The sequence below is a fragment of the Eurytemora carolleeae genome, unplaced genomic scaffold, assembly GCF_000591075.1.
Source record: "Eurytemora carolleeae unplaced genomic scaffold, Eaff_2.0 scaffold1618, whole genome shotgun sequence".
NCBI classification, from domain to species: domain Eukaryota; kingdom Metazoa; phylum Arthropoda; class Copepoda; order Calanoida; family Temoridae; genus Eurytemora; species Eurytemora carolleeae.
In genome coordinates, this window is record NW_019397861.1 from 1 (window position 1) to 27879 (window position 27879).

Consider the following 27879-nt stretch of genomic DNA (forward strand, 5'->3'; position numbering starts at 1 on the left):
CAAATTATATCAAAAATCAAGACGACATTCAAGTCGTCCTGCATACTGTCATGTTTCGTGGGACACCCTGTAGGTACCGTTGTGGATTTAAATTGATTGTTACTTGATATTACAAAATAATATCTCTAAATAATAAGATCAAATTCAGATACCTTCACCTTTTATTTAGAAAACTAAAATATATCACTACCATTACTACAAGTTTTAAACTTCAAGACTACAATGAGATTAAACTAAGATAAATACTAGCACAAGTTCAACACTATTAAAGTTATTAGATTAAGGAACTGAACACATTTCACAAACCTTTACAATCTGATGGCGTAACCTTTAATATCCCAAACTAGGCTTTCTGACAGATCAAATTATTGTAAAATATTAAAGGTTTAGATTATCAGGTTGCTTAGGTATAGGATTATAGACGGTGATCTTGTTTTTTTTTTCTACTTACAGATCAATTCCTAGACGGCCATCTTGGTTTTTCTGTTTATAGATCCATTTCTAGGGGACCGTCTTGTTCTATCTGTTTACAGATCAATTCCTAGAGAGCTATCTTGGTTTTTTCTGTTAGCAGATCATTCCTAGACGGCCATCTTGTTTCGTTGTTTACAGATCAATTCCAATAGGCAGTCATCTTGTTTTCCTTGTTTACAGATCAATTCCTAGGCGGTCATCTTTATCTGTTTACAGATCAATTCCTAGGCGATCGATCTCTTCAAGCATAAAATCTATATCCTCCTCCTGACAGGCCTGGTTGGAAATAATCGACCTAAATTTAAAAACTTGTAAAAAAAATGGGAATTTTTGAAGATAATTGAGATAGGAAAGGAAATGAAGTAATCAATTCGCAACGTTCATTTTTCTTTTTTTGTTTTTATAATGGTGATAACCAGAAAAATCTGGACTAGGATGAAGACTTTCAGGCTCGATTTATGACTTTAAAAAGGCCAATCAACATGAGACACTGAAATTGGGCAGTTTAAACAGACCCATTTCTCTTAATAACTAATTTAATAAGATACTGGAAAAATTACTGACTTTGTAAAAGCATCAAATACAAAAATAATGCTTTAAACAGTTTTCTGGTTCTCATTTTATCTATTTAGCTATCTTTTCTTTTAACAGAACTTTAAAAAGCCGTGTTTGCTTCGTTGAGTTTGACCTGAGCATAAATAATATGTTTGTCAAATGTAAATTTAAAAAATGATAATTTTCAATTGTGGTTTCTAATAAAAGTGTCTTGTGCATTTCGACTGCAAACGACAATATCTACCACATTAATGATCTAATAAAGGGTTCAAGGAGTTCAAGGGTACCGTGGGAATCGGGCATAGCCATATTTGCAAGGAAGGCTGCATAAACTATACACTTTAAGTCGTCTCTGAAGTCTCATCCTAGATCCTCAACTAAGCTTACGGTGTGAACTGAAGTACTTTGACTGAAGAAATAGTGGGATTTAGTGTAGAGTGGGTTGACCCCCAAAATATGAGGATATGCTCAATAGATGAATATTGATTACCTGAAAAAGTTAGGTTTATCGTCTAGAGGTTGGTATCCTACCATTAGGTTACCACTGTACATCATTCTAGATTTCAGTTTAGCAGTTATCTAAACAGGGACAGTATATAATAAATTTGAGCAACGTCGAGCTGAATTACTTATACCGTCGGTTCAAATTTTAACCACCGATTCAAAGTTACAAAGATAATGAAAGGATTTGAATCGGTAGATAAAATTTAAAAAATTCGGTCCCAGAAATGTCAAATGTCAAAATGTTGCATGATTGAACATGAAATTGTCTTGAAATGTTTCCAAATCACAATCGTCCTTAATCGGTTGTGTCTTTATATCTAAATTGTCCTTGCAAATGTTGTCCTGTATATTTTTCCTTTGATTGTTTGTATTACAAACTCCACTATTGTCTTGACCAAAAAATGTCTTTAAAAAGTTGTAGCATTATTTCAATTGGCTTTGAATTTGTTTTAAAAAAACGGGAAAAGCGTAGTTTTACAATTAACATGTAGTGCACTACAAAATCATGTCTTAGATGGAAAAATATGGAGAAAAGTGAACAAAATTAAGATATTTTTTTTGATATACAGAAAAACTCATAATCCGCAAAACAATTATAAAAAATTTTACAATCGGTTGTAAATTTTTTATTTTAATATATCTTAAAAGTGTTAGAAAATCTAAAAATAAACATGGGACACGAAAAAATCTCCTCGAATTCTTAACGAATCATATATAGATGGTAAAATGAAACTATCTCTACGAACAATATCGTTTTTCTAAACATAATTCAAAATAGGAAAAAATTGTAAACAGAGATGGGAACTTTTGAATGGGATATCCTTAATCCTGATCGGATAATTAATCTGGGGATTAAAAATGAGTGGAGAACAAGCAATATTTAATCTGCAGATTAAGAAAAAGAGTGGATTAAGCCTTAATCCCGATATCCACCATTCTAAAGTTTTCAGCTCAGAGCTGGGAACTTTAGAATGGTGGATATCGGGATTAATGCTTAATCCACTCTTTTTCTTAATCTCCAGATTAAATATTGCTTGTTTTCCTCATGAATTTAATCTCCAGATAAGTCAACAGATCGGGATTAAGGATATCCCATTCTAAAGTTTTCAGCTCTGTAAATACATTTTTGATATTTTATCAATAAAGATTTGTTGCAGATTTGCACAAATAATTTTTGGCGGATTTTTTGTTATCTCTTTTACTTGTTAACAGAATTTTTAAATTTTTGATGAGAACAGCGTAAAGAGTTTCAAACTAATTTTGAAGAAAAAAATTTATTACAAAATATGTTTCTCTGATTTTTTTTTATACGTACCAAAACTATTTTGGCATTTAAATGATCATGTTTAAATTTGTTATCCTAAAACATAAACGTACCTTGCAATGAAAAGTTGTTAACAACACTAATAATTTGACTATAGATATCATTTGTAATGTATCTCGACTCTTGATCTGATTTTAAAATATCATTTTATCGAAATTGTCTTTGTGTAATCTTATTTCTTTTCCAACTTGACTTTAACTTTGTATTTGTTGAGGTTTAACAAGTTTCTAAGAAGGTTTAAGATATCAATTCAGAGATTCTCAACAATTTGAAACTTGTGTTTAATATCCGATTCAGAATATGCTTTCTCTTTCAGTTTCTGTTCCCATACCTCTTCTAGTTCCAGTTTCCTTATCTCTCCTAAGTTCCTAACTCATATTTCCTGCCTTACCTCTCCTAGTTCCTGTTCCCATACCTCTCCTAGTTCCAGTTTCCTTATCTCTCCTAAGTTCCTAACTCATATTTCCTGCCTTACCTCTCCTAGTTCCTGTTCCCATACCTCTCCTAGTTCCAGTTTCCTTATCTCTCCTAAGTTCCTAACTCATATTTCCTGCCTTACCTCTCCTAGTTCCTGTTTCCATACCTTTCCTAGTTCCTGTTTCCTTACCTCTTCTAGTTCCTGTTTCCGTACCTCTTCTAGTTCCTAATTCCTTGCCTCTCCTAGTTCCTGTCCCCAGACCTTTCCTTAAGTTCCTGTGTCCTTACCTGTCCTAGTTCCCGTTCCCTCTCCTGTGAATGTTCCTGTTCTCTCAGGCGTTCTGGAATATACCTGAAACATCTTTTCATCAGGATTATCACATTTTTTAAATTCTCTTCTTTCCCCCCTCTTGTTTCGTTGTTTACNCCTTTTCCATCCTTAAATTCCTAACCTCGAACAATCTTAATCCTTTCTTCACTATCCTTCTAGTGCTCCCTCCCTTCCCCTTCTTTCTCATTTCTCCCTCCAGGCCCCATTTTCCGCTTCCATGCTCTCTCCCCTCTAATTCTCCGCATTCCTTCTCGCCCTCCCTCGCCTTCTACCGCTTCGCCTCCCTCCCCCCCTCCTCCAACCAAGTTCTGTACCAGAAGCAGACGTTGACCATCTCTGGTTCCTGGTGAATGAACATAAACTTCTCTGGCATCTCGCGCATTCGACGCATCTAAACAAAGACGATCTGAATTTAAGAAATTGTGGTGCGCCGTGCACCACGATTGAGCTTTTTGGTGAAATAATTTTTTATTTTTTGTAGAAGGCTTATGTATAGTTCTGCCATTTTACAGGGTTATTAACAACTAAAGGACTTCAGAGCTTAAATAACATTTTTTTTGAATGACTGTTCAAATTCTTTTTGCTTGCACTTTTTGCTTTTCAGCCTTTCAGCTTTTGCTAGGTTTACATAAAAAAAGATGAGTTTTATTGTTTCTTGCAAAAATCTGACCTGATATTGTGTAAGCTCCATAATCCTGTCCATTTGAAACTCAAACCCTGATAAAATCATCATCATTTATATCTTTCCAGAGCTGTGAACTTTAGAATTGGCTACCCTTAATCCTGATCGTTTATTCTCAATATTCAATGTGGACACTTTTAATATCTGGCTTCATCAACTCCATTTCTCTCTTTTTGGATTCTACCATATTCCGAGAGATGAGAATTCTCTAATTAAATATTAATGGCAGGTGAAATTTCGAATTTCCCGGCTTCTGATTGGCTGTTTGGGATTCTGTATAATGGTTTAATTTTATTCACTTTTTTGGATACAAACTATTACGATTAAATTAATCTTGAGATTAACAAAAGAAGATATCAAGCATTGATCTTAATATCAACAATTCTAAAGTTTTCATCTCAAGTAAAGGAATTGAGTCTTTGTAACAAAATCAAATATTTAAATCCCAATATCTTTAGAACCCGATGGTGTAAACCTTTGATATTTCAAACTCAGATTAACTGATTTAACAGAATTCATAGTTTGAAATATCTAAGGTCTACAACATTTGGTTCCAAAGATATAGTGATTAGAAAATCAGAGTTTGTGGCAAAGACTCAATTCCTTTTCAAATATTTCTTGCTTTCCGTGTTTTAAATGATAAATTTCAAAAAACAATTAATTTTTTTATTATGTAGGGTAGTAATAGTAGTAATATAAAATAGTTTGATTATGATTTGTAATACATTTTTTGATTCGTTTTATTGATTGATCGATTGTTTTGTTACTGTTGGAATGATTGATTAAATGATTATAATTAATTCTGTAAGTAAGCACTTCAACGAAAATTTTTTTCAATGATGCTGCTCTGATTGACGTTTTTATCGTTCAATTTAAAAAATTTCTCGCTTTTGAATAATCAATTGATTGAATGATTGATTGTTTGATTAATTGATTTCCTTGAGATCCTTTACTCCTCCAGCTGAGCCAAAACTTGAATATATCATTGTGCCGCCCACACTGGATAACCTACAGGGGAATATAAAGGATATAATATTTATTTATTTACGTTTTGGTTTGTTTTTGTGTTCGTCTGTCTGTTTGTGTCCAATAAACGTCATAAGAGCAGGACCGATTAGGCCCAAAAAGTAACATTCAAAGCTTGAAGTTATTCCAGAAAAAGAGAACGAAGCATCATAAAAGCCTAGTAGTATTAATACTATTAGGTTACTTTGAGTAATAATAATTATCCTAAAACTATAACTATAATACTTCTAATAATAGTCACGGGCAGCCGTGGTACATTTGAATTTCCGAGCCGGGTCAACCTTTCCGGTTCCAGTTTGTACTGTATCACCCGGACATTGGGTAAATAAAGCAGAAACTTAATAGGACTCGTCGGTGCAACAAGGTTGACGCGGTCAGACTTTAGGTTGAATTTACTTTTACTAAAGGGGCAGGGGTGCGTGTAGTACTTATAATGATAATAATATCTATTTATCTATCTTTATAATTTTACATGCTTCTATCTATCTATCTTTCTATCAATATATCCTTCTATCTATCTATCTATCTATCTATCTATCTATCCATCTATTTTGTTATTTTCTCCAAACTTCTCAATCTCTTTCAACCTCCGTTCCTGAGCCCTTATACTCCACTAGGAAACCTCGTGATGATTAAAGGATTTCTTTGCAAAACTAAAGAAAATTCGAGAAAAAGATTCTAAAGTTTGAAAAAAATATTCATGTCACGATATGGCAGGATTATTATGATGATTAATATTATTATTGTATTGCTATAATTACTATTATTTAAATTATAATTTTATATTTGTATTGTTATTACGATAATAAGTATAATTTACCTTATCCCCTGTATCGTAGCTAACATCATAATGTTTATCTTGCTGGAACAGATACATCGCTTTCATTGTGTTACAGTCGTTAAGTATACCCTTCTCCTAGATATTGTACACTAAAATAAAGGGTTAGATCTTCATACAGATATAATTTCAAGAATTGGTAAGTTCGATCCAATTCAGATCATATTGTCAGATCAGGGCTGTCATATTTGATATGCATAGACAATTGTAATTGTGCAAAACTCTTGATTAAAAAAATACGTGACGTCATTTGAATTCAAAATGTTCAGTAGTATGCACATGTGCACTCCAGTTTCTTGACAGAAGTAATTCAGTTTCTTAGTGCTTCAACTTTTTGAGGTAATCTTGATTTTTTATCATAATTTACTAAACATTTGTTCAACTAACCCATCCGTTTTCTTTTTACACTTAATCTATATCTGGCTTGTGACTCAAGTGAACATTTCATAATGGTGTTTATAGGAAAAAGTAACTTTCCATTTTTTTAAGGGGGGTAAAAAGAAATTTCTTTTCTATATTTTGATATATTTTATCTTCCATTAAAATGACAGAAAAAGTTTTTATTAGTCCAAATCTCATTGTTCAGTTTGTATGAAATTGAACTAACTTTTAAATGAAGAGTAGAGCACTGTAGAGGAACACCGAGGAGCTAAAAAAATGGATTTTTTTAAAGGAACAAAATTATTATCTAGGTACATTATTCACTGAAAGACAGCCAATATATATTTGTTTATAAAAAGTGTATTGCAATCTTTCAGAGGAATGTAAATTAGACTAAAGCTTTTAGTTTTTTATTCTCCCATGCAGCAACTAAAAATATTTTTTGTCTTTTTGTAAAAATGAATATTTCGATGCATAATAAAGTATACCAGATACGCGCAATAAGTTCTTTAGAAAAAAGTGTTCTGCAGTTTCTGAAAGAAATATAAACTAAACTCATGAGTTCGTTTTAAGTTAATTTTATTTTTATTTTGAATTCCAGAAACTACCAACAAGAGAGATTAATTGTTAATAATATTATTTCATATTATAAATATTATGTATTTTAAATATTACTTAATTATTTTTTTAATACACACAATATATATTTCTATACAAAAAAGTATACTGACGTTTCTGAGAGAAAACTAAATTAAAGTTTTTTTATTTTCCCAGCAACTGTAGACATATTTATTTGTAAACTAACTGGGGTTTTTTTTATTTTCCCAGCAACTGTAAACATATTTATTTGTAAACTAACTGGGGTTTTTTTATTTTCCCAGCAACTGTAAACATATTTATTTGTAAACTAACTGGGGTTTTTAGTTTATCTATCCGTAAAATTTATCTATTTATACATAACAAATAAATGATTTACATTGTTGGTAAAAAGTTTAAATACAAAGCTTAAAATCTATCCTGCATTGCAATTTATCATCATCAGTCTAAAATGGCATTTTAAATAATAATTACAAATACAAACTTGCTTATTAAACGATAAATAGTATGGGCACCATATATATATATACATTTATATGTTAGCTATAGCTGACCAAACGGCTGGATAATATTGCTTATTAAACGATAAATAGTATGGACACCATATATATATATATATATATACATTTATATGTTAGCTATAGCTGACCAAACGGCTGGATAATATTGACGGATACTTTTTGAGAAAACCCATGGGCACTCTAGGGTCACATGGGCTATAATATATAATACAATTCAATTTTTTTTCTTTCAAAAATCGATTTTATTTTAAAATTCAAAATTGTTTATCGGCACATCAGCTAGTAATTTATAACAAAACAAAAAGCAAGGACTAAAAGAATGTTCAAAACAACGCTGATGATAATATCAATAAAACTGTGGAATAAAAGGACGACATTAAATCAATCTTGTGTGTTCACTGAATACACTGTACAATGTAATCATGATGTGAAGTAAATAGTTTTACCAGTAAATAAAAATTTGTCTTTGTAAACTGGAAAACTGTTTTGTTTACTATCAATCGGACTATTTGATATTATGGCTTGAGTGTATAAGTCGTCTTCCTATTCCATAGCTTTATTGATCTAACCTTATGTGGATTCCATGTTAAAGAGTTAGCTCTCTCTACTCCATCAAATCTACCAACTCTATGCTGTCTACTCATCAGTAAACCTCCACCATAAGCTCCCTGAATTAAAGGGACTGTACACGAGTAGTTTCTATGACTCTCAAAACAAATGAGATTTTGGTGCAGACAAAGTTAAAGATTTGAAGTGTAACGTGTGAATCAAGCGTGACCCTTTTTTAATGGAAGTTCAAGAGAAGAAAGGACGGAAAGAGAGGAAAGAATTTGAAGGAAGGAAAGGATGTGAAGGGAGGAAAGGATGTAAAGAGCGGAAAGGATGTGAAGAGAGGAAAGAATGTGAAGGAAGGAAAGGATGTGAATAGAGGGAAGGATGTGAAGAGAGGAAAGAATGTGAAGAAAGGAAAGGATGGGAAGGAAAGGATGTAAAGAGAGGAAAGGATGTGAAGAGAGGAAAGAATGTGAAGAAAGGAAAGGATGGGAAGGAAAGGATGTGAAGAGAGGAAAGGATTTAAAGAGAGGAAAGGATGTGAATAGAGGAAAGGATTTGAAGAGAGGAAAGAATGTGAAGAGAAGAAAGGACGGGAAGAGAGGAAAGAATTTGAAGGAAGGAAAGGATGTGAAGGGAGGAAAGGATGTGAAGAGAGGAAAGAATGTGAAGGAAGGAAAGGATGTGAAGAAAGGAAAGGATGTGAAGGGAGGAAAGGATGTGAAGGAAGGAAAGAATGTGAAGGGAGGAAAGGATCTGAAGAAAGGAAAGGATGTGAAGGAAGAAAAGGATGCGAAGAAAGGAAAGAATGTGAAGGAAAGAAAGGATGTAAAGGAAGGAAAGGATGTGAAGGGAGGAAAGGATGTAAAGGAAGGAATGGATGTGAAGGGAGGAAAAGATGATAAGGGAGGAATGGATGTAAAGAAAGGAAAGGATGTGAAGGGAGGAAAGGATGTGAAGAAAGGAAAGGATGTGAAGGAAGGAAAGGAAGGAAAGAACGTGAAGGAAGGAAAGGATGTAAAGGGAGGAAAGGATGTGAAGTGAGGAAAGAATGTGAAGGAAGGTAAGGATGTTAAGGAAGGAATGGATGTGAAGGAAGGAAAGGATGATAAGGGAGGAAAGGATGTGAAGGGAGGAAAGGATGTGAAGAAAGGAAAGGATGTGAAGAAAGGAAAGGATGTGAAGGAAGGAAAGGAAGGAAAGAACGTGAAGGAAGGAAAGGATGTGAAGAGAGGAAAGGATGTGAAGGGAGGAAAGGATGTGAAGAAAGGAAAGGATGATAAGGGAGGAAATTTTAAGATGGTAAGAAAGTATAGAAAATACATGAAAGTAAGGTGGAATAAAGGGATTTATGAAATCTTCAAGTTTCCAACTTATTTGCATAAAAAGTTCGGCCAACATTTCCCAACCAACTTAAACTTCTTTCCTTTTAACCATCTTCCTTCTTGGAAATAGCGTTTAATTACACAAAGGATTTTATATGGAGAGTGCAGGGGGGGTTCGAGACTTTGAACTCCACTTAAAAAAAATTTTATTTTATGCATATTATTTTGAAAGTCTTACAATGTCATAATTGAATTTCTAAAAATGTTGAAAATCTAATATGGAACGTTAACATTGCCCCCCTTTTTTCAGAACCAAGTGTTTAGCAGCATTTCTCCTTTTGAAACAGATATTTAGCCATTTCCGTAGTTTGTTGTATTTTTGTATCCCTGACCGTAGTTTGTTGTATTTTTGTATCCCGGTCCGTAGTTTGTTGTATTTTTGTCTCCCTGTCCGTAGTTTGTTGTATTTTTGTATCCCTGTCCGCAGTTTGTTGTATTTTTGTCCCCCTGTCCGTAGTTTGTTGTATTTTTATATCCCTGTCCGTAGTTTGTTGTATTTTTGTATCCCTGTTCGTAGTTTGTTGTATTTTTGTATCCCTGTTCGTAGTTTGTTGTATTTTTGTCTCCCTGTCCGTAGTTTGTTGTGTTTTTGTATCCCTGTCCGTAGTTTGTTGTATTTTGTATCCCTGTCCGTAGTTTGTTGTGTTTTTGTCTCCCTGTCCGTAGTTTGTTGTGATTTTTGTCTCCCTGTCCGTAGTTTGACATAAGAGTACATCTTTGCAATACAATATGACGTACCGTACGCGACGTACGTACGTCATGTTTGTAGTATACTCTAAGTGATATACTTACATCTATATGAAGCCAAAGGTTGTACTTTTCACAAATATCTGCAATTTTGTTTATAGGATCGAAGGATCCGATAACTGTAGATCCGCTTGTACAATTTACAAAGAATGGTGTCTTCCCTAAAAATTGAATTGGAATATATTTAAGAAATACAGAACAGTCTGATATTTGGCTCTGTTATGTTAGTTAGTTAATGTAAGAAAAATCAGGTTTTTAGCCGACGGCAACGCCCTCGCGTTTATTTTCAAAAGTTTTGTAGGTTTAAAAATTACAAAAAAGAAGAAAATATGTAATTATTATTTTATTTATGTAGGAAACTCGATCAATGGATTTTGACGTCTCTTGCACCGTAATTATGAATTCAGCTTTCGAATATACAATTTCACATTTGGAAAGTATTCTCGAAATATATGAATGAAGGATAAAAGATGAAAATAGTTTTGATTGTATTGTCTCTCACATTTTCTTTTTTCTCTGCTTTTATTTCCAAAATTAAAACTTAATTATTACAGAAAGGGAGTGAGTACAAAACCTCGATGATACAAAACATCGACTGCTGTAAAATGTCAAAATTACTAAGAGGCAAATACTACAAATTGTTGAGTGCCAAAAATGCATCACTTGGCCCCTAAGACCATCCAAGACGCAGCGCTCGGCCCAGAAACTGTTTTTACATGTAATGGTGTAAAAATTGCTAAATGATCAATGAAATTAATTTTGAATTTTTATCTCGTGCATTTTTTAATATTACATGCATGATGCATGAGTACATTCTAATAATTACTAATAATGAGGGACTAACATTAAACTTACCATTTTTAATATCTTCTAGAATCAATTGTTCCAGATGCTCAACATTTAACCTTCCATTTGCATCTACATCCACATCCCTTTATTATCATATATATTAGTGCAACTATATGTTTGTACTAATAAGTACATTAAATGAGCTGTTTACAAGTACAGTAAGTTAGGTTTACAAGAATAGTTTTACAAATAGCTTTACAAATACAGTACATTAGGTTACAGATACAATACATTAGGTTACAAATACAGTACAGTAGGTTACAAATAGAGTACATTAGGTTACAAATACAGTACATTGTAACTTTAAAATTATAATTTATTATGTTTATAAATGCAGTACAGTACAATTTAGTAGTTGTACAAGTAGAGTAATTCAGATTAACAAATACAGTGCAGTAGCTTTAATTAGTACATTAAATTAGTTTATGAACGGTAGCCAGGTAGCCCGTGGTAGGAAACTTTAACATAAGTAAGTATAGCATTGGTTGTACTTTCAAATTAAAAGGAATTCTTGGATTTCACTGCACAGACGATTAAAAAAGATTTAATTTCCAATAATATACTTAATACATATTTGTCTATAATGATGTTTATGTATGTAACCGGGTAAAGTAGAAAACAGTCGAAAGAAATATTTCATATCATAAATTCTATTAAATTATTTAAGTGTGAAATCAAAGGTTTACACCATCAGGCTACAAAGATATAGGAATTAGAAAATTTAAGCTTGTTACAAAAACTCAATTCCTTTTTCTATATTTAGGAGAAAGGGGGAGGGGGGGTCTGCTATCCCCCAAAAAATAATCAAATAAAAGAAAGATTAAAGGCCAGGTTACTCACAACTTCAAGAATTCTTACATTTAAGATTCCCTGTAGCGGTAACCGTGTTTCTTTTTAGACAATGAATATCTTATAAACTATAATTCAGGCAAAATTTAAATTTATTTTATTTAAAGAGATTATAAAGTCTTATCCTTTTCTGGTAACCCTGCAGAGAATATTTCCAATTTACCCTTTATTTAAAGAGTCCCATCTACGGTTTCATAAAACATAACCCTTTCAGACTTTCACTTGGTTCTACCCAGTTCCCAAGCAAAATCTGTCGGAAGGGTTCCTGAGTTATAAACTTATAATCAATTATTCAAACATCACAACAGATATTCATTCGTATTTACAAACACACAAAGGTTTTAAGGGCCGGGACCATTGTACATCGGGAAAGACTGCAGTGTTTGCATGAAATAGATCGTTAATTAAATTAACCCAAAACCTAGAATATCCAGCAACAACAATGAAACATCTGATTAGATAACATTTTTAGGAAAATGAGGATAAATGAAAAAGGATAAGGAATGAAACTAGGAGTAGAAAAAAGATAAGGAATGAAACTAGGAGTAGAAAAAAGATAATGAATGAAACTAGGAATAGAAAAAAGATAAGGAATGAAACTAGGAGAAGAAAAAAGATAAGGAATGAAACTAGGAGTAGAAACAAGATAAGGAATGAAACTAGGAGTAGAAAAAAGATAAGGAATAAAACTAGGAGTAAAAAAAGATAAGGAATAAAACTAGGAGAAGAAAAAAGATAAGGAATGAAACTAGGTGTAGAAAAAAAAGATAAGGAATGAAACTAGGAGTAGAGAAAAGATAAGGAGTGAAATTAGGAGTAGAAAAAAGATAAGGAATGAAACTAGAAGTAGAAAAAGATAAGGAATGAAACTAGGAGTAGAAAAAGATAAGGAATGAAACTAGGAGTAGCAAAAAAAGATAAGGAATGTAACTAGGAGTAGAAAAAAAGATAAGGAATGAAACTAGGAGTAGAAAAAGATAAGGAATGAAACTAGGAGTAGAAAAAAAAGATAAGGAATGAAACTAGGAGTAGAAAAAAGATAATGAATGAAACTAGGAGTAGAAAAAAGATAAGGAATGAAACTAGGAGAAGAAAAAAGATAAGGAATGAAACTAGGAGTAGAAAAAGATAAGGAATGAAACTAGGAGTAGAAAAAAGATAAGGAATGAAACTAGGAGTAGAAAAAGATAAGGAATGAAACTAGGAGTAGAAAAAAGATAAGGAATAAAACTAGGAGTAGAAAAAAGAAAAGGAATGGAACTAGGAGAAGAAAACAGATAAGGAATGAAACTAGGAGTAGAAAAAAAAGATAAGGAATGAAACTAGGAGTAGAAAAAAGATAAGGAGTGAAACTAGGAGTAGAAAAAAGATAAGGAATGAAACTAGGAGTAGAAAAAAGATAAGGAATGAAACTAGGAGTAGAAAGAAGATAAGGAATGAAACTAGGAGTAGCAAAAAAAGATAAGGAATGAAACTAGGAGTAGAAAAAAAGATAAGGAATGAAACTAGGAGTAGAAAAAAGATAAGGAATGAAACTAGGAGTAGAAAAAAGATGAGGAATGAAACTAGGAGTAGAAAAAAAGATAAGGAATGAAACTAGGAAGTAAAAAAAAAGATAAGGAATGAAAATAGGAGTAGAAAAAAGATAAGGAATGAAACTAGGAGTAGAAAAAAGATAAAGAATGAAACTTGGAGTAGAAAAAAAAGATAAGGAATGAAACTAGGAGTAAAAAAAAGATAAGGAATGAAACTAGGAGTAGAAAAAAGATAAGGAATGAAACTAGGATTAGAAAAAAGAGGATTTGAATTAAGGACAAAAGAAAGAAAATTACCTGCAATTTCCTGTTCCTATTCCAATAGTTGCAGCAGCTCCTTTCAGAGAGTAGTGGCTCTTAATTAATATTCATTGTTATCATAGTATTATAATTACTCTCATTATTATTATTAAAAATATTAATATTACATGTTTGCTAGTATAGCAGACAGGTGTTGAGGGTATAGCTTGCATTCCTCCTTCTTTATGCTCCGGGAATCTTTTATGCCTATAAACAAAACTTTTTTTGGTATTTAAATCGTTCTCAATTTTTCCGGGACAAATACGTGAATGAAAAACTCACGAAGTACAGTGGTACGCGATTATATCAATACAATGAAGACGACATTTTTATTGAAATTTTGATTGTTTACAAGATTTTTTAGAATTACAAGTTTACAAGTAAAAAAAGAAAAGCTTTTAAAATCTATAACCCTTAGTTTGCTTTTTCAAGTGTATCCATGCTGGTTAAGACCTCGATATAAATTAAAATTGAAATCGAAAGTCGTCTTCATTGAATTGATATAATCACTTACCACTGTAGCAAACAAAATTATCTGCTGAATAGTTAAATTTCGAAAAGTTTCTACTTTTCACTTTGGTTTGAAACTATTTCAACAGATTGACACTAGAAATAATATCTTTGAGAGATTTAAAACAATTTATTTATTTGATGAATTCAAAAATTAAGCGCTCTGAAGACTTATGACTTATCGATAAAACCCCCCTAAGATCAAGTTTGTGTGTGGAGTTCCCGGATTTTCTCCATAAAATTTAGAATATTTCCAAAATATATTTTTTTTCAATTTTAATGAAGATAATATTAAAATCAATTTTATACTTTGTTTTCTGCTTTGTTTCAAAGCTTATTTGATCTAGAAATAGCCATTGAAACAAGACTAGTGCACAAACGTTTCATAAAATTACTTATAACTAGCTATGAGTTTCTAGGTGTTTAAGTTGACCTACCTAGCTATGATAAGCGCATACATGTTGGATATGCTACCACCAGGGGCCAGAATACTGTCACCCTCCTGATACAAATAGATCAAAAACCTTCAATTTGAAGAAAAATTTCTTTTGTGTTATTTCCATTTTGCATCACTTTCTATAACTTTTAAAGTAAAAAATATACTTTTACAAATTATTAAGGCTTTCCAAATTTATTTGAAAGGACTGTAAGCGTAATTCTGAACAATACCCTTCAAATTCTCAACAATACCCTTCAAAGTCTCTACAATACCCTTCAAATTGTCAACAATATCCTTCAAATTCTCAACAATGCCCTTCAAATTCTCAACAATATCCTTCAAATTCTCAACAATGCCCTTCAAATTCTCAACAATACCCTTCAAATTCTCAACAATACCCTTCAAATTCTCAACAATACCCTTCAAATTCTCAACAATACCCTTTAAATTCTCAACAATATCCTTCAAATTCTCAACAATGCCCTTCAAATTCTCAACGATACCCTTCAAATCCTTGTCAGATAATATAAAAGTAATTGAGTCCTTGCCACAGATTCTGATTTTCTAATCTCTATATCTTTGAAACCCAATGTCATAAACCTTTGATATTTCAAACTTATATTATTTGATCTAACAGAAGTCATAGTTTGAAATGTCAATGGTTTACTATATTGGACTCTAAAGATTTAGGGATTAGAAAATTTGAGTTTATGGCAAAAAATCAATTCCTTTGGTTTCATAGTTTATAATTTTGAAAACTGATTAGTTTCAATTGTGGGTTCTCAACAAGAGTTAATTGCTGCTTTCTACAGTAAAATTCTACGACAGGAAACTATAAAGGAACTATCAGAATTAGACACATTTAAGCCTAGAAAAACACAATATCTACTACTTTTTTGCAAAGATAAAATATTTCAAGGGTACCAATGTGAATTGTACATTGTAATCTTTACATGCTGTGTTACTTGAAATAACGCTTACAGTCCCTTTAATGCTCTACCTTCCAACCGATTATGTCCCGCATCTTGAGCAAGACCTCGTGTTCCATCATGATGAAGACGGGTGCGATCTACATCAATATCATTTTATTTAATAATTTAACTTCTTCAAAACTAAACCTGCCAAGGCATAAACTTTTGAATAGGATAGCGCTGATCCGTTGGACTTAAATCTTACACCGTAGTCGTAAACTGTTGAATGTACATTTAAATCGGCAAGAGATATAAAGTTTTCTACTTCTTAAATCAATCCACTACTAGGGTACATAGATACAGATTGCTATGTAACGTTGCAGCAATTTTCAACACTTTAAAGTGTTGCACCCAAAGAGAATAGAATACATATTAGAGGGGAATTTACTGGAAAAAAGTGTAAAACAGCCATTTTTTTGTACTGTTTCCATACTGCAGGTGTACTTCACATATTTGTGCTACATTACCTTTTGGGCCCTGGAACAACATTTTATAGAAAATCTAAAATTAATATTAAAAGAAAACCAAATTATGAAATAGGCTGGTTTCATAATTGACCAATGATCGTTTCACATAGACTCTATGCCTTTCACTTTACAAACGATGATTTTCCGTTATAACTATCAATCAAATGATGTTTTTTATTCACCTGATTCATTTCATAAAGTTTATTGAACAGCTTTTAAAAATTCGAAATTGTAATGGATAGTCTAGGAAACATACTGTATTAATGTGAACATTTACATGATTTGAACTTTGAACTCCCTTTCAGACTGAAAGGGACTGACAAAATTCATACTTAGGGATTGTCTAAATTCCACTCTAATATATATTCTATTCTCGTTGGTTGCATCGCTTTTTAGAACTGTAAAGCGGCATGTTGTTAAAGCTTTAGTTTTCAAAAAGTAATTGGCAAAATGCACATCGATTTTTGTCTTGAGAGCTTGCAACATTTTAAACACTATGGGGGGGGGACTGTAAAGAAATATTTGAACTTTGAACTCTGGCTTTTTGTTATTTACCTTCTTAATTTTCTACTTATTGTTTAATTTATCCTCGTGCAATGTTGCTCGGAGTTTCAATACAAAATAAGATATGCTGATATATTTAGATACTTAATTCAAAATGATTTATTCCTCATAAGTGAACATGTTTGCGTTTGCAGTTGCAGCTAACCACTCGCCAGCCATAGACACAATATCTAATCCTAAATATAGTTACATAGACACAATATCTAATCCTAAATATAGTTACATAGACACAATATCTAATCCTGAATATAGATACATAGACACAATATCTAATTCTAAATATAGTTACATAGATATACGATACATGACAACTTACAATTGTTCAAGAAGATGTTTTTTAAATCTCATAAAGTAAATGTCTTTGATTATTTAAAAGGTTATTTCTTATTTTTATGTTCTTTACACAACCTTAAATGAACTGAAGGCATGATTCAGATGGCATGTATACAATTCCCAAAACGCGCGCCATATACATTTTAACCTTTGTATGATCAGTAATCATGGATAAATGAAACAATGATTGAAATTGTCAGAATATTACACCTTATAAAATAGAAAAAAGACAGTTTCTTGAATATCCAATATATAAATAAAATAGGGTTTTAAACTAAAATATAGCTAGGAATTCCAAACCTTGTGAGAGCTGGTTGAAGAAATGTGGATGTCCGGTCTTCACTTGGTATCTTTAATTAATTCATTAATCAATTAACTTATTAATTAATAGATTGATTTTTAACCTAACTTAAACTAAATCAACTTCCATAATCTTTCAAGTTTTTATCTTAAAGGTGCTCTAATATTATCAACTCTACACTAGGGTTTCCAGTGAATAGAAGAAATCTTTTCGCGAAAAAAATGAGAAATTTTTGCGAAATCAGATATGCAAAAATTTCGCGCAAAAAATGCAAAAAATTCACTGCACTACAATTTGCTCTAAACTTTAAAGCTGCTCTACAATCTGCTCTATACCTTAAAGCTTCTCTACAACGATTTACTTTCTACCCTAAAGCGGCTCTATAATCTGCTCTATACCTTGAAGCTTCGTCTACTGATACATACTTTCTTCCTTAAAGCTGCTCTACAATCTGCTCTATACCTTAAAGCTGCTCTACTACCATATATTTTCTACCTTAAAGCTGCTCTACAATTTGCTCTATACCTTAAAGCTGCTCTACAATCTGCTACTATTTGCTCCAATGGTAAAGGAAGATCAGGCAGCGTAAAGTCCATTGCCTAAATATTTTATTTTTAGAATACATTTTTTAATTCCAATACATGAGACATGTAATTTTTAATTCCCATGATATTATGATTATAGAGATACATTATTATTTAAAGAATAGTTAAAATGCCATGCTTAACATTAGACAGGTCCTTGTTTTATTTAAAACATAATTTACAATTGCAGCTTTGATTACGGTTTTTCCAACTGAAGTTCTTTAAATAATTTAAATTTAATTTTTTGTCGTCCTTAGATTGTCATTTTTTAGTGTGACACACTGTAGCTATAAAACCGACTGGTGGAGCTGAAGAACCATAAAATGGAGTAAAGATTATATCTTATTCAGATGATCAGGTTTTTTTATCCAGCTTTATTCTTTTGATGTTTTTGATGACAAAGTTCAGCCCATCCCGTGCAGGTCAAAATTTCGTATTTGGGTTGTTTGCGGTGTTGTAATATTTACCCCTCAAAACTCTCGGAATTTCTTTGAAAGGATATTTTTTTAATCCTGAAGATTTGAATTTTGTTGAACACAGAATTCTGAATTCTTGATATAATGGGTCCCAGGGGAGACAAAACTGACTTTGGTTCATTGTCAAGTGTTAAGTTACGACATTGAGAGTTGAAAGTGGGATTTTATAAACCTTTTAATATATATACTAAAATCACAAAAAAAGTTATTGTAATTACATCTTTTTATCTTGAGGAGTTTCCATAAAACTAATGATACATGATAATGATACATCCACAGCAACTAAATTTTAGAGTTTTTGGAAGTATTTGAAACTTCATAATTCTTCAAGACCAAACAGTAAAAGTTTAACAAAATATCAAAGATTTACACCATCATCTTGGAAAAATTCCAATATGGGAATTGGAAAATTAGAGTTTGTTGTGAATTTTCAGTTCCTTGACGAGAAAGAAATCTGAAAATATTTTTTAAGATCTAGATATTTATTTATGTATCGACGTTATATAAAATTTACAAAATTGTTAGTACGGATTTCACAAGAAACTATTTTACGATAATTATCGTGTGCATACATTTGTAAATACATTAGGGTAAAATCTAAGATTTTAGAGATACATACTTTAGTTTTTTTATTGGCATGGCAGTAGTTCAGAGGGAAAATAAGATATCGTTTTTGTGTGAAAATCAACATAATTTTGTGAAATAATTTGAAACAGAAGTACGAAGAGTATTAATTACATATTTGCAAGGTTAAAATCTTTTGAGCGATTTGACGGGAAGATGCTTCGAACACAGTGTGTGTTATCTCATAATAGAAAAAAGCTACAAATAACTGTGTGCGTGTTTTCCATACACATGCACTGGAGCTAGCTCAAATTAAAGAATCTGAAAATATTGCAAACTCTATGTAAAGGCCGAACATAATTAGATAAAAATGAAAGACGAAAAATTTCTACTTTTTTAGCTCTTTTGTCGGTGGTTTGGAATTATCTGTGAAACCTGAGATTAACATAAATATTTTCATCCATAAATGTTTCCTCCCACTTTATCCAAAAATCGGTACAATCCCTTAATAATGAAAATTTCTCTTTAATGTTGATTGCTAGGGGCAGATTAATGCATATCAAATTCAAACCAAATGTATTTAAAGTTAAACATAATGTTTTCGAAATTAAACCTTCAGAGGGACTGTCATAATCTGTCATAGTTAAATAAACTTCCATTTAAACAGGGCTATACTTGATTCACAACTGTACCCTTGAAACCTTAATTAGTCAATATTGTCAATAGTAAGTCACTTTCGTAAAGCTAAACAGTTTTCAAAAACAAAATCATGGATATTTAATTCATTCTTAACCAAAGGTTTTAACCATGGATAGATAATAGAATGAATATTATAGTAAAGGTTGGATGTAATTTCTTCGCTAGGGTGTTATGCAATACGCTAGACATTAGACCCTGGACATTTTTCTTTGTTTTTTGTAAAGTTAATTGATGTCAATTATAGTATAAAAAAACATTGTAGATCTTTAAAACTTGATGAAATTTAGCCCCCTTCTTTGTATCATAAAAATTATTGGAGATAATAAAGGTAGAGTGTATATTTAATATTTTGAATTCTGAAAACAAGACATTTTTGATGTTATCAACTATTTAAATGCAATGCTATGTTCACAAGATTTCAGCTACAGTATCTTATTTCTGCTTACACCAAGGCCCATGATCTACCAAAGTTCTTCTCTGATTTGGACCATGACCTTCTCTTTAAATTACTTTTATAGAAAGAACGATAGCCAAAATGAAAATTTGTTAGAGTAAAACCTAAAGTACACTATGCAGAGGTTTTAAAAATTTCCTAAAAAATCTAGATTCTACTCAGATATAATAGCTGTGGGGAAGCACATCGCTAGCCCAGAATTCTATAGATCGGTAGATAGAAGCATATCTATAAGCGGGCCGTGCTTTTAACGGTACAATTGTGAACCGAACTTGAAACTCTATCAATAGAGGCTTATTTGGAATTTTACTTAACGTTCCCTTCATTATAAATTATATTGGTTTGATTGCTTGAGCAAATTTCTGTTGATTTAAACAAAAAGTGGAAAAGCTTTATAAAACTTTTTGAAAGAAAAGGAAAAATTTTAGAAAAGTATTATTGTTTGTGTTTGAAGAAAAATCCATGAAAATACCTAGAGAAAGCTATTTTCAACATTTTCTCAGAAAAGAAAATAGAAATTGTTAATTACTTCTTTCCAAATAAATATATAAATAAACGCTTTAAATCCTTGAAAAATAATGTTCAGGACAACTGCAAAAAGTAAAGAATTATTGTAATGTGAAGAATATAAAATTTAAATAAACAAAATCATCTAAATTAAGATCAGCTTAAGTCAACATTATGCTTTTTTAACTTAAAAATAATTGAAAAATAATGTCCAGGACAACAAAAAGTAAAGAATTATTGTAATGTGAAGAATGTAAAAATTAAAATAAACAAAATCATCTAAATTAAGATCAGCTTAAGTCAACATTATGCTTTTTTAACTTGTCTAGCAAGGGCCTTTATTACAAATATAAAGCAAAATACACTTTCTGCAGTTTGGATTTTTCGATTTCATGCTTTTAACTTGCTCTGTCGTCATTTTTAAAGGGATGGTCAGTATGATTTTAAGTGCTTCTTCATTTTAAGACTTTTACTAAATCTATTTTTCAGAAAGGAACAAACTTCATCAATCTATTACGTGAACTCTCCCTTTGTTGATAAAATATTCATTGAAAAGGTGGATATCCTGCAATCTATAAAGATGTATCTTTGGTGGGAAAAAAATAAGATAAATGATAAAAAACCAGAACATTTCTTTCTCACATCATTAATTTTTATATCCTTGACTCAACCATCTATATTTACACCGGAGCTGGAGTCGAAAATATTGAACAAATCGTGGTAAAAAGATTTTTTTAATCAATAAATTTTTTTTGATAATTTTACCTTTGTTATCTGTGAAGGATGATGAAAGTCCAGTACTACCGCATCTCTAGAAAATATTAAATTTTTTTTTCTTTTTCATTCTCTTTCTCTAACCTTTCGGACCCTTGTTTACAAACACACAATTAGCTGATTTGGTCTTTCTTGGTCCATTTAGTTTCTCCCTGATATAAATCCTTATTCACCTAAATACTTCGAAACAAGCATGAATGGTGCTTCGGAGCTCTCTAAATATCGATTTTTCAACTTCTATTAAATTTTAATTTATACAATATTATATATATTCTCTTTAAATCGCCATTTTCTTTTTGTTCCACATTTCAGAATTTAAATTCTACCAAGTTATAAACCCACCTATCTAGTTGATATTTTCCCAGACATTTAACAATTTTTATTCTACCAAGTTATAAACCCACCTATCTAGTTGATATTTTCCCAGATATTTAACTATTTTTATTCTACCAAGTTATAAACCCACATATCTAGTTGATATTTTCCCAGACATTTTAACAATTTTTAATCTACCAAGTTATAAACCCACCTATCTAGTTGATATTTTCCCAGATATTTAACAATTTTTAATCTACCAAGTTATAAACCCACCTGCCGCGCCAAATTACAAGTCCCACATAAAATATTTGCTTCAACTTCTAACCCTCATTTTCTTTAATCTTTCCTACTTTCTCTTGTAATGTATCAAGTTTATATTCTCTGTAAGTTCTCATGTAAACCCTTTATGTTAACAAATCCTACAAAGTTTAAAAACAAGGAGAGTTTAAAACAGTGGGAAAGCTGTTTTGTACTGCAGTTAGAAATTAGACCTATACAAGATTGGAGTAAGAAGATCATTGTTAGACTCTAGTTGTAATTTTAATTTGGTTTTATATTGTTATGAAGAAAATCATTTTAGCAATAGCTTGAAAATCATTATTTGAGTCTTAACTGTCGCCTCTTCATTCCACAGTTTTATAGGTCTCACTGAAAATCTCACAAAATTTTGTGCATTTATTTCGAAAAATTCAATTTTTTTTTTACAAAAAGGCTAAATTTAAATATGAACGTTAGAAAACAAGGAATATGTTTTTATCTATTTACCTGTCATTGGTTTTATTGATGAAATCCAGCAGTATTTCAACCACAGCATAGATAAACTTGCTGCAAAAACCAAAACAAGTTATAACATTTTTAATCTTTTTAATGTTTTAGAGTTAAAAATGAATTAATATTTAAATTTGTTTAAATTCTTTTTAGTTCCTGGTGTACTCCTCAGCTTCTGTTCCAGAGTTCACAGGAAATATATCTTAAAACAAAAATAAGAAATATATTTTATAATGGACTTGAGTATCTGTCGCAAACTCAAACATGATTGTGAAAATCTTTAATATTTCAAACTTAGATGATTTTATCTATCAAAATTCCTAGCTCTACGACGTTGTGAGTTGACACGATAAAGGGATTAGAAAATTAGAGTTTGTGGCAAAGAATCAATTCCTTTTGGAGCTATCTTTTAGAAACACAGTGCATGAGGACTCGAGGAGGAAATTTAGGCAAATTTAGATACTTAATATCTTACATGTATCATAAATATTGGATGATACGGTAATATGCCTATTTATCAATATAATACAGACGACATTAAAGAACAGCTTTGCTTTCTATCCAGCTCGGTTGTAAACAAAAGGAATCTGTGAGTTGACTAGAAAACAATCTCAGCTTAACCTCCTCGGATTTTAAACGAACACTGATGCATTTATTCTTGATTACAAATTCCGCTCAGAGCCAGAGAACTAGTTATGTGCGCAGAGTATGCAATTAATTTTCCTTGCATTATAACCTTGGTATATACACTGAATGTATGTACGATCGATATGAAGTACACATGCAGTACACATGTTATCAAAGTGCGTACTGCATATTTTATCCACCTCTATCAAATCAGGGTTAAATAATCCCAAATTATAGGAACTAATAAATATACCTAAATTTCTTCGTGTGTCATTGCATTAAAAGTTATCCAATTTTATGCAGGAGGCGAAAACTTCGATTATGTGTGTCTGTACCAAAAGAGTGTGTGTAAGGAATACCGAACCAAATGCGTGTACTGTAGGTATATACAGTACATACGAATCTTGGTATTTGCAGTACAGTCTAGGAGAGTACATTTGTTTGTTGTTAATTTTTTACTTACTGTTAATTGTTTAACTAATTAATTAATTGTTTACTGACTGTAGACATGATGTATGCCTGTACCAAAAGAGTGTGCGTGTGTAATAACGAACTTGTCTGTCTAGCAGTGCGACTAGCTTTCTCATGCCAGACCAACGCCACTTCTATTCCCTTTATTCTTATTCCCTGATTTTATGTCACAAAACGATAATATCTTAAAAACAATAAATAATTTTGATTCACAGCTACCCTTTAGTTACATGCAAGCTGGAAAGTAAGTAAAACTTTACTAAAGAGTCGTATCTATTATGTTGTTATATAGGCCTACCACTGTAGAATCTCATATAATTTTGATAGCAGGATAGTCTCATACAATTTTGATAGAATCTCATGATAGCATGATAGAGTATCATACAATTTTGATAGAATCTCAGAATAGCATGATTGAGTATCATACAATTTTGATAGAATCTCATATAACTTGCGTAGTTTATGTACAATTGATAGAATATCGGAAAACTTTTCTGGAATCTATATATCTTATATCATTTTAATAGAATTTTATATAACTATGATCAAGTATTTTAAAACTGTGATGCAATCCAAATGATAGATTAAAGAGTAGAAAACATGATATGAATTAATACTTAAATGATTTTTACCAGGTTATCTAACATTTCGATAATGAATTATATGATAAACAAATATAGGCGTTTGCCCAACAGTAAAATGTTTTATTAACGAAAACTAAAAAAAGTTTATAAAATCTTGAAGAATTGTGAATAAGAAAAGTTCTGGATGTGACACATGTCAGAAATCGTTTAGTTTCAAGTTAGAAAATCTATTTAAAGGGAATATTTTTGGATTAGATTTAGAACCAAAGTAGCAATTCTTTAAAATAAAATTATAAAAAAATGAAACAAATTAGAATAAATAGTTAAAGTAAATCCTAGATAGAAAACTCTAGAAACATCGTTAAAATAGAGTCTAAATCAGAAATCATTGACCGATATAATTTGGGAAGCTCAATGTTCGGTTTTACAAAAATATTTAAAATAAATGATATTTACCCTTATATGTTCTCCCAACTATATCAAGATCCTTATCTTCTAGGAAATTGTTGATATCAAAACTGCCCTGTGCGGAAAAAAGAAGAAATTATCAAACATTTAAAGTTTTTCCGAAACACTAGTTCCTCAAGTAACAACCCATTAATAGACTGGCATTTCTGAATCACAACGGTACCCTTTGAACCTTTGTTTGATACAGGATAAACAATTAGATAACATTTTTTTTGTTTAAATTGATTTTGTTTCTCTTTATACAAACACAGATTTTTGCCGCAGTATACAATTTATAGAAATTATCAGAATTAATTTTCCACCTTAAAAAAGGAGAAATGGTGACAGGTACTCTCCCAAAGGCCTTTTCCCAAGGGCAACTTCCCAAGTGACAATTTCCCAAGTGGCAACTTCCCAAGTGGCAACTTCCCAAGGACAACTTTTCAAATGACAATTTTCCCAAGTGGCAACTTCCCTAGTGCACAACTTCCCAAGTGGCAACTTCCCAAGTGGCAGCAACCCAAATGGCAACTTTTCAGGTGGCACCTTACCAAGTGACAATTTACCAAGTGGCAACTTCCCAAGTGGCAACTTCCCAAGTGGCAACTTCCCAATTGGCAACTTCCCAAGTTGCCATTTAAGAAAATATACCATTGGGAAATTGCAGCTTGAGAAAATATACCTTTTGGAAGTTGCAGCTTGGGAAAATTGGGAAAATATACCCTTGGTAAGTTGCAACTTGGGAAAATATAACTTTGGGAAGTTGCAGCTTCAGAAAGTATACCCTTTGGAACTTGCAGCTTAAGAAAATAAACCTTTGGGAAGTTGCAGCTTGGGAAAATATACCCTTGGGAATTTTTAGCTTGGGAAAATATACCCTTGGGAATTTTTAGCTTGGGAAAATATACCCTTGGGAATTTTTAGCTTGGGAAAATATACCCTTGGGAAGTTGCAGTTTGGACAAATGTTCCCTTAGGAAGTTGCAGCTTGGGAAAATATACCCTTGGGAATTTGTAGCTTGGGAAAATATACCCTTGGGAAGTTTAAACTTGGGAAAATATACCCTTGGGAAGTTGCAATAATTGAAAATAAAATGGTGACTTCGTCAATCGAACATGCCATAAATCAATGAAGGCCCACTAAGAATTACGTTTTCGGTCCCTTGAATTATAGCTAATTAGCTGATTAGCTAATCAAAAATTTGAATTTGATGAAAATAATAAAAAACTATTTTTATCAGTCCCTTGGGCATGATAAGTTCTTATTTTTTTTAAACGCAATAATTTTTTAAAAACTAATTCTCAAAAATAATGTGAAAGAAATCTTTTAACTGCTAAACTCTAACTAAAACTTCTAAATAAAGAATCGATTTGCTTTTTGATTAATTGAAGCTGTAAATTTCTGAATTTGTATGGACGCTACGTTCTTTAGCATAAGTCATTTTTAACAATTTTCTCCTAATAGACGCAACAGATAGAAGTAAGATTAGTAGCGATCAAAAGCGCTTATTTTTCTTTACCCCCTTTCATTTTTCGCGAACACTCCCTTTAAATGCTCAGGGAATATTCTAAGGGAAAAGTTCAAGGTTGTTGGAGTTTAAATTTGTTGATTCATTTAAAGCAACATCAAACTTAGATTCGATAAAATTGAAAAATGTGACACAGTTTTCTCATTTTTTTAAAATGTTTTGAATAGCTTGTTCTCCCCCCCCCCCTCTTTCTACCTTAAAAGAGGAAACAGATAAGGATTTAAGCCTGGTTCTCGCCTCCCTGGCCAGCTGGATTTTCTCGCCTTCAGTTTAAAAAATATTATATAAGTTCAAAATTATACTTTTATTCATTTAATTGTTTAAGTTCAAAAATATTTAATCAATAAATAGCAATTCTAGCAAAAAAACTAAAAAAACTGGAAAATATATTTTTTATTAAAGCACAAATAAGCAATAATTTAATAAATATTAATAGATTTTATGACCTAGAGCAGCACTCCCTCTCCTACTTCCAGCACCACTGCCTCGTCTATCAGAAGCTAAATATCAGAGATAAGATAGTACAGAGATCTAAAGGCTAGAAAGTGCGATATTTTCCACATCAAGTTTCATTGTGTACAACTGGCGTACACGACCGATAAACAGACGTCTGTATTCAGGGATATTTATGGATCCTTAGGATACGAAATACAAAACCTTCAAAAATAGACATTAAGAGTTTTTCTTTGAAAATTGTAAAACTCAACCTCTGAATTGGTACTTTATGCCTGCTTAGCTTATCCAGTGAAAACTTATGAGCTGTCTGATCTAGTTTGTGCTAAATATATTGTACAAATACTGTACACTGTACTGTACACTGTACGGTACACTGTACTGTACACTGTACTGTACACTGTACTGTACACTGTACGGTACACTGTACTGTACACTGTACTGTACACTGTATGGTACACTGTACTGTACACTGTACGGTACACTGTACTGTACACTGTACTGTACACTGTACTGTACACTGTACTGTACACTGTACTGTACACTGTACTGTACACTGTACTGTACACTGTACCGTACACTGTACTGTACACTGTACTGTACACTGTACTGCAAATTGAAGTATATATTTTTAACAATGTTCTGTACCTGAAATTCTTCTCTCGACAATTCCGGGGATTTGTGCCATTTTCTTCTTCTAAAAACATAATATTTGTGTTGCTAGGACAAAATATTAAAGAAACTGTCAAAATATAATAAACATGAAGATTAGGATTTAAAGTACATACATCGAGCACAGAGATTGTTGCAGAAAAGAATGAGACTGAGAAATCAACAATAATAAATTAGTAAATGTTAAAAATTACTTTTAACCTAATCAATAATAAACATTACTCTTCTGCAATAAAAACTTAGATTTGTTAAGCTCTTTCTTTGCAAATCTTCGATATTTCAAATTTACACTGTGCAGCTGGGGGGTCAACTCTGTAGTGGATTATTACAACAGAGCTGGTAGAGCAGTTTATGCTTGTGCAATGGATCTGAGTAAGGCATTTGATCTTGTGTCATGGGAAGTGCTCTTCACAGAGTTATTGGAGAGGGGTGTTTCACCTCTAGCATTAAGGTGTTTAATGTTCATTTACTCAAATCAAAAATGTAATGTTAGATGGGGTA

The 27879-nt window shown here is 31.7% G+C and overlaps 1 protein-coding gene across 1 annotated transcript; it reads right to left on the reverse strand.

Moving 5' to 3' along the window:
• Positions 1–149: 149 nt before the first annotated feature.
• On the reverse strand, positions 150–27399 carry LOC111716136 (glutamate decarboxylase). Its single transcript, XM_023491561.1, has 25 exons — positions 27355–27399; positions 26700–26753; positions 26449–26516; positions 24735–24801; positions 22753–22798; positions 22594–22653; positions 21502–21547; positions 17978–18051; positions 17452–17501; positions 16924–16994; positions 15817–15885; positions 14815–14879; positions 13996–14074; positions 13865–13923; positions 11190–11266; positions 10380–10495; positions 8220–8318; positions 6759–6800; positions 6134–6229; positions 5226–5295; positions 4276–4322; positions 3920–3996; positions 3563–3626; positions 1520–1608; positions 150–769 (listed from the first exon to the last, which is right to left on the reverse strand). The coding sequence occupies exons 1-25, from the start codon at positions 27392–27394 to the stop codon at positions 685–687; spliced, it is 1710 nt and encodes a 569-aa protein (XP_023347329.1). The 5' UTR covers positions 27395–27399; the 3' UTR covers positions 150–684.
• Between the last annotated feature and the right edge of the window lie 480 nt (positions 27400–27879).

Excerpts from the sequence above, each read along its gene's own strand:
- LOC111716136 (XM_023491561.1), bottom strand. The coding sequence starts at position 27,394 with ATGGCACAAATCCCCGGAATTGTCGAGAGAAGAATTTCAG. Across the intron at positions 10,496-11,189 it reads TCTAGAAGATATTAAAAATG|GGAAGACACCATTCTTTGTA; the intron begins GTAAGTTTAATG and ends TTCAATTTTTAG. Across the intron at positions 1,609-3,562 it reads GGGAACGGGAACTAGGACAG|ATAACTGCTAAACTGAAATC; the intron begins GTAAGGACACAG and ends GTCCCTGTTTAG.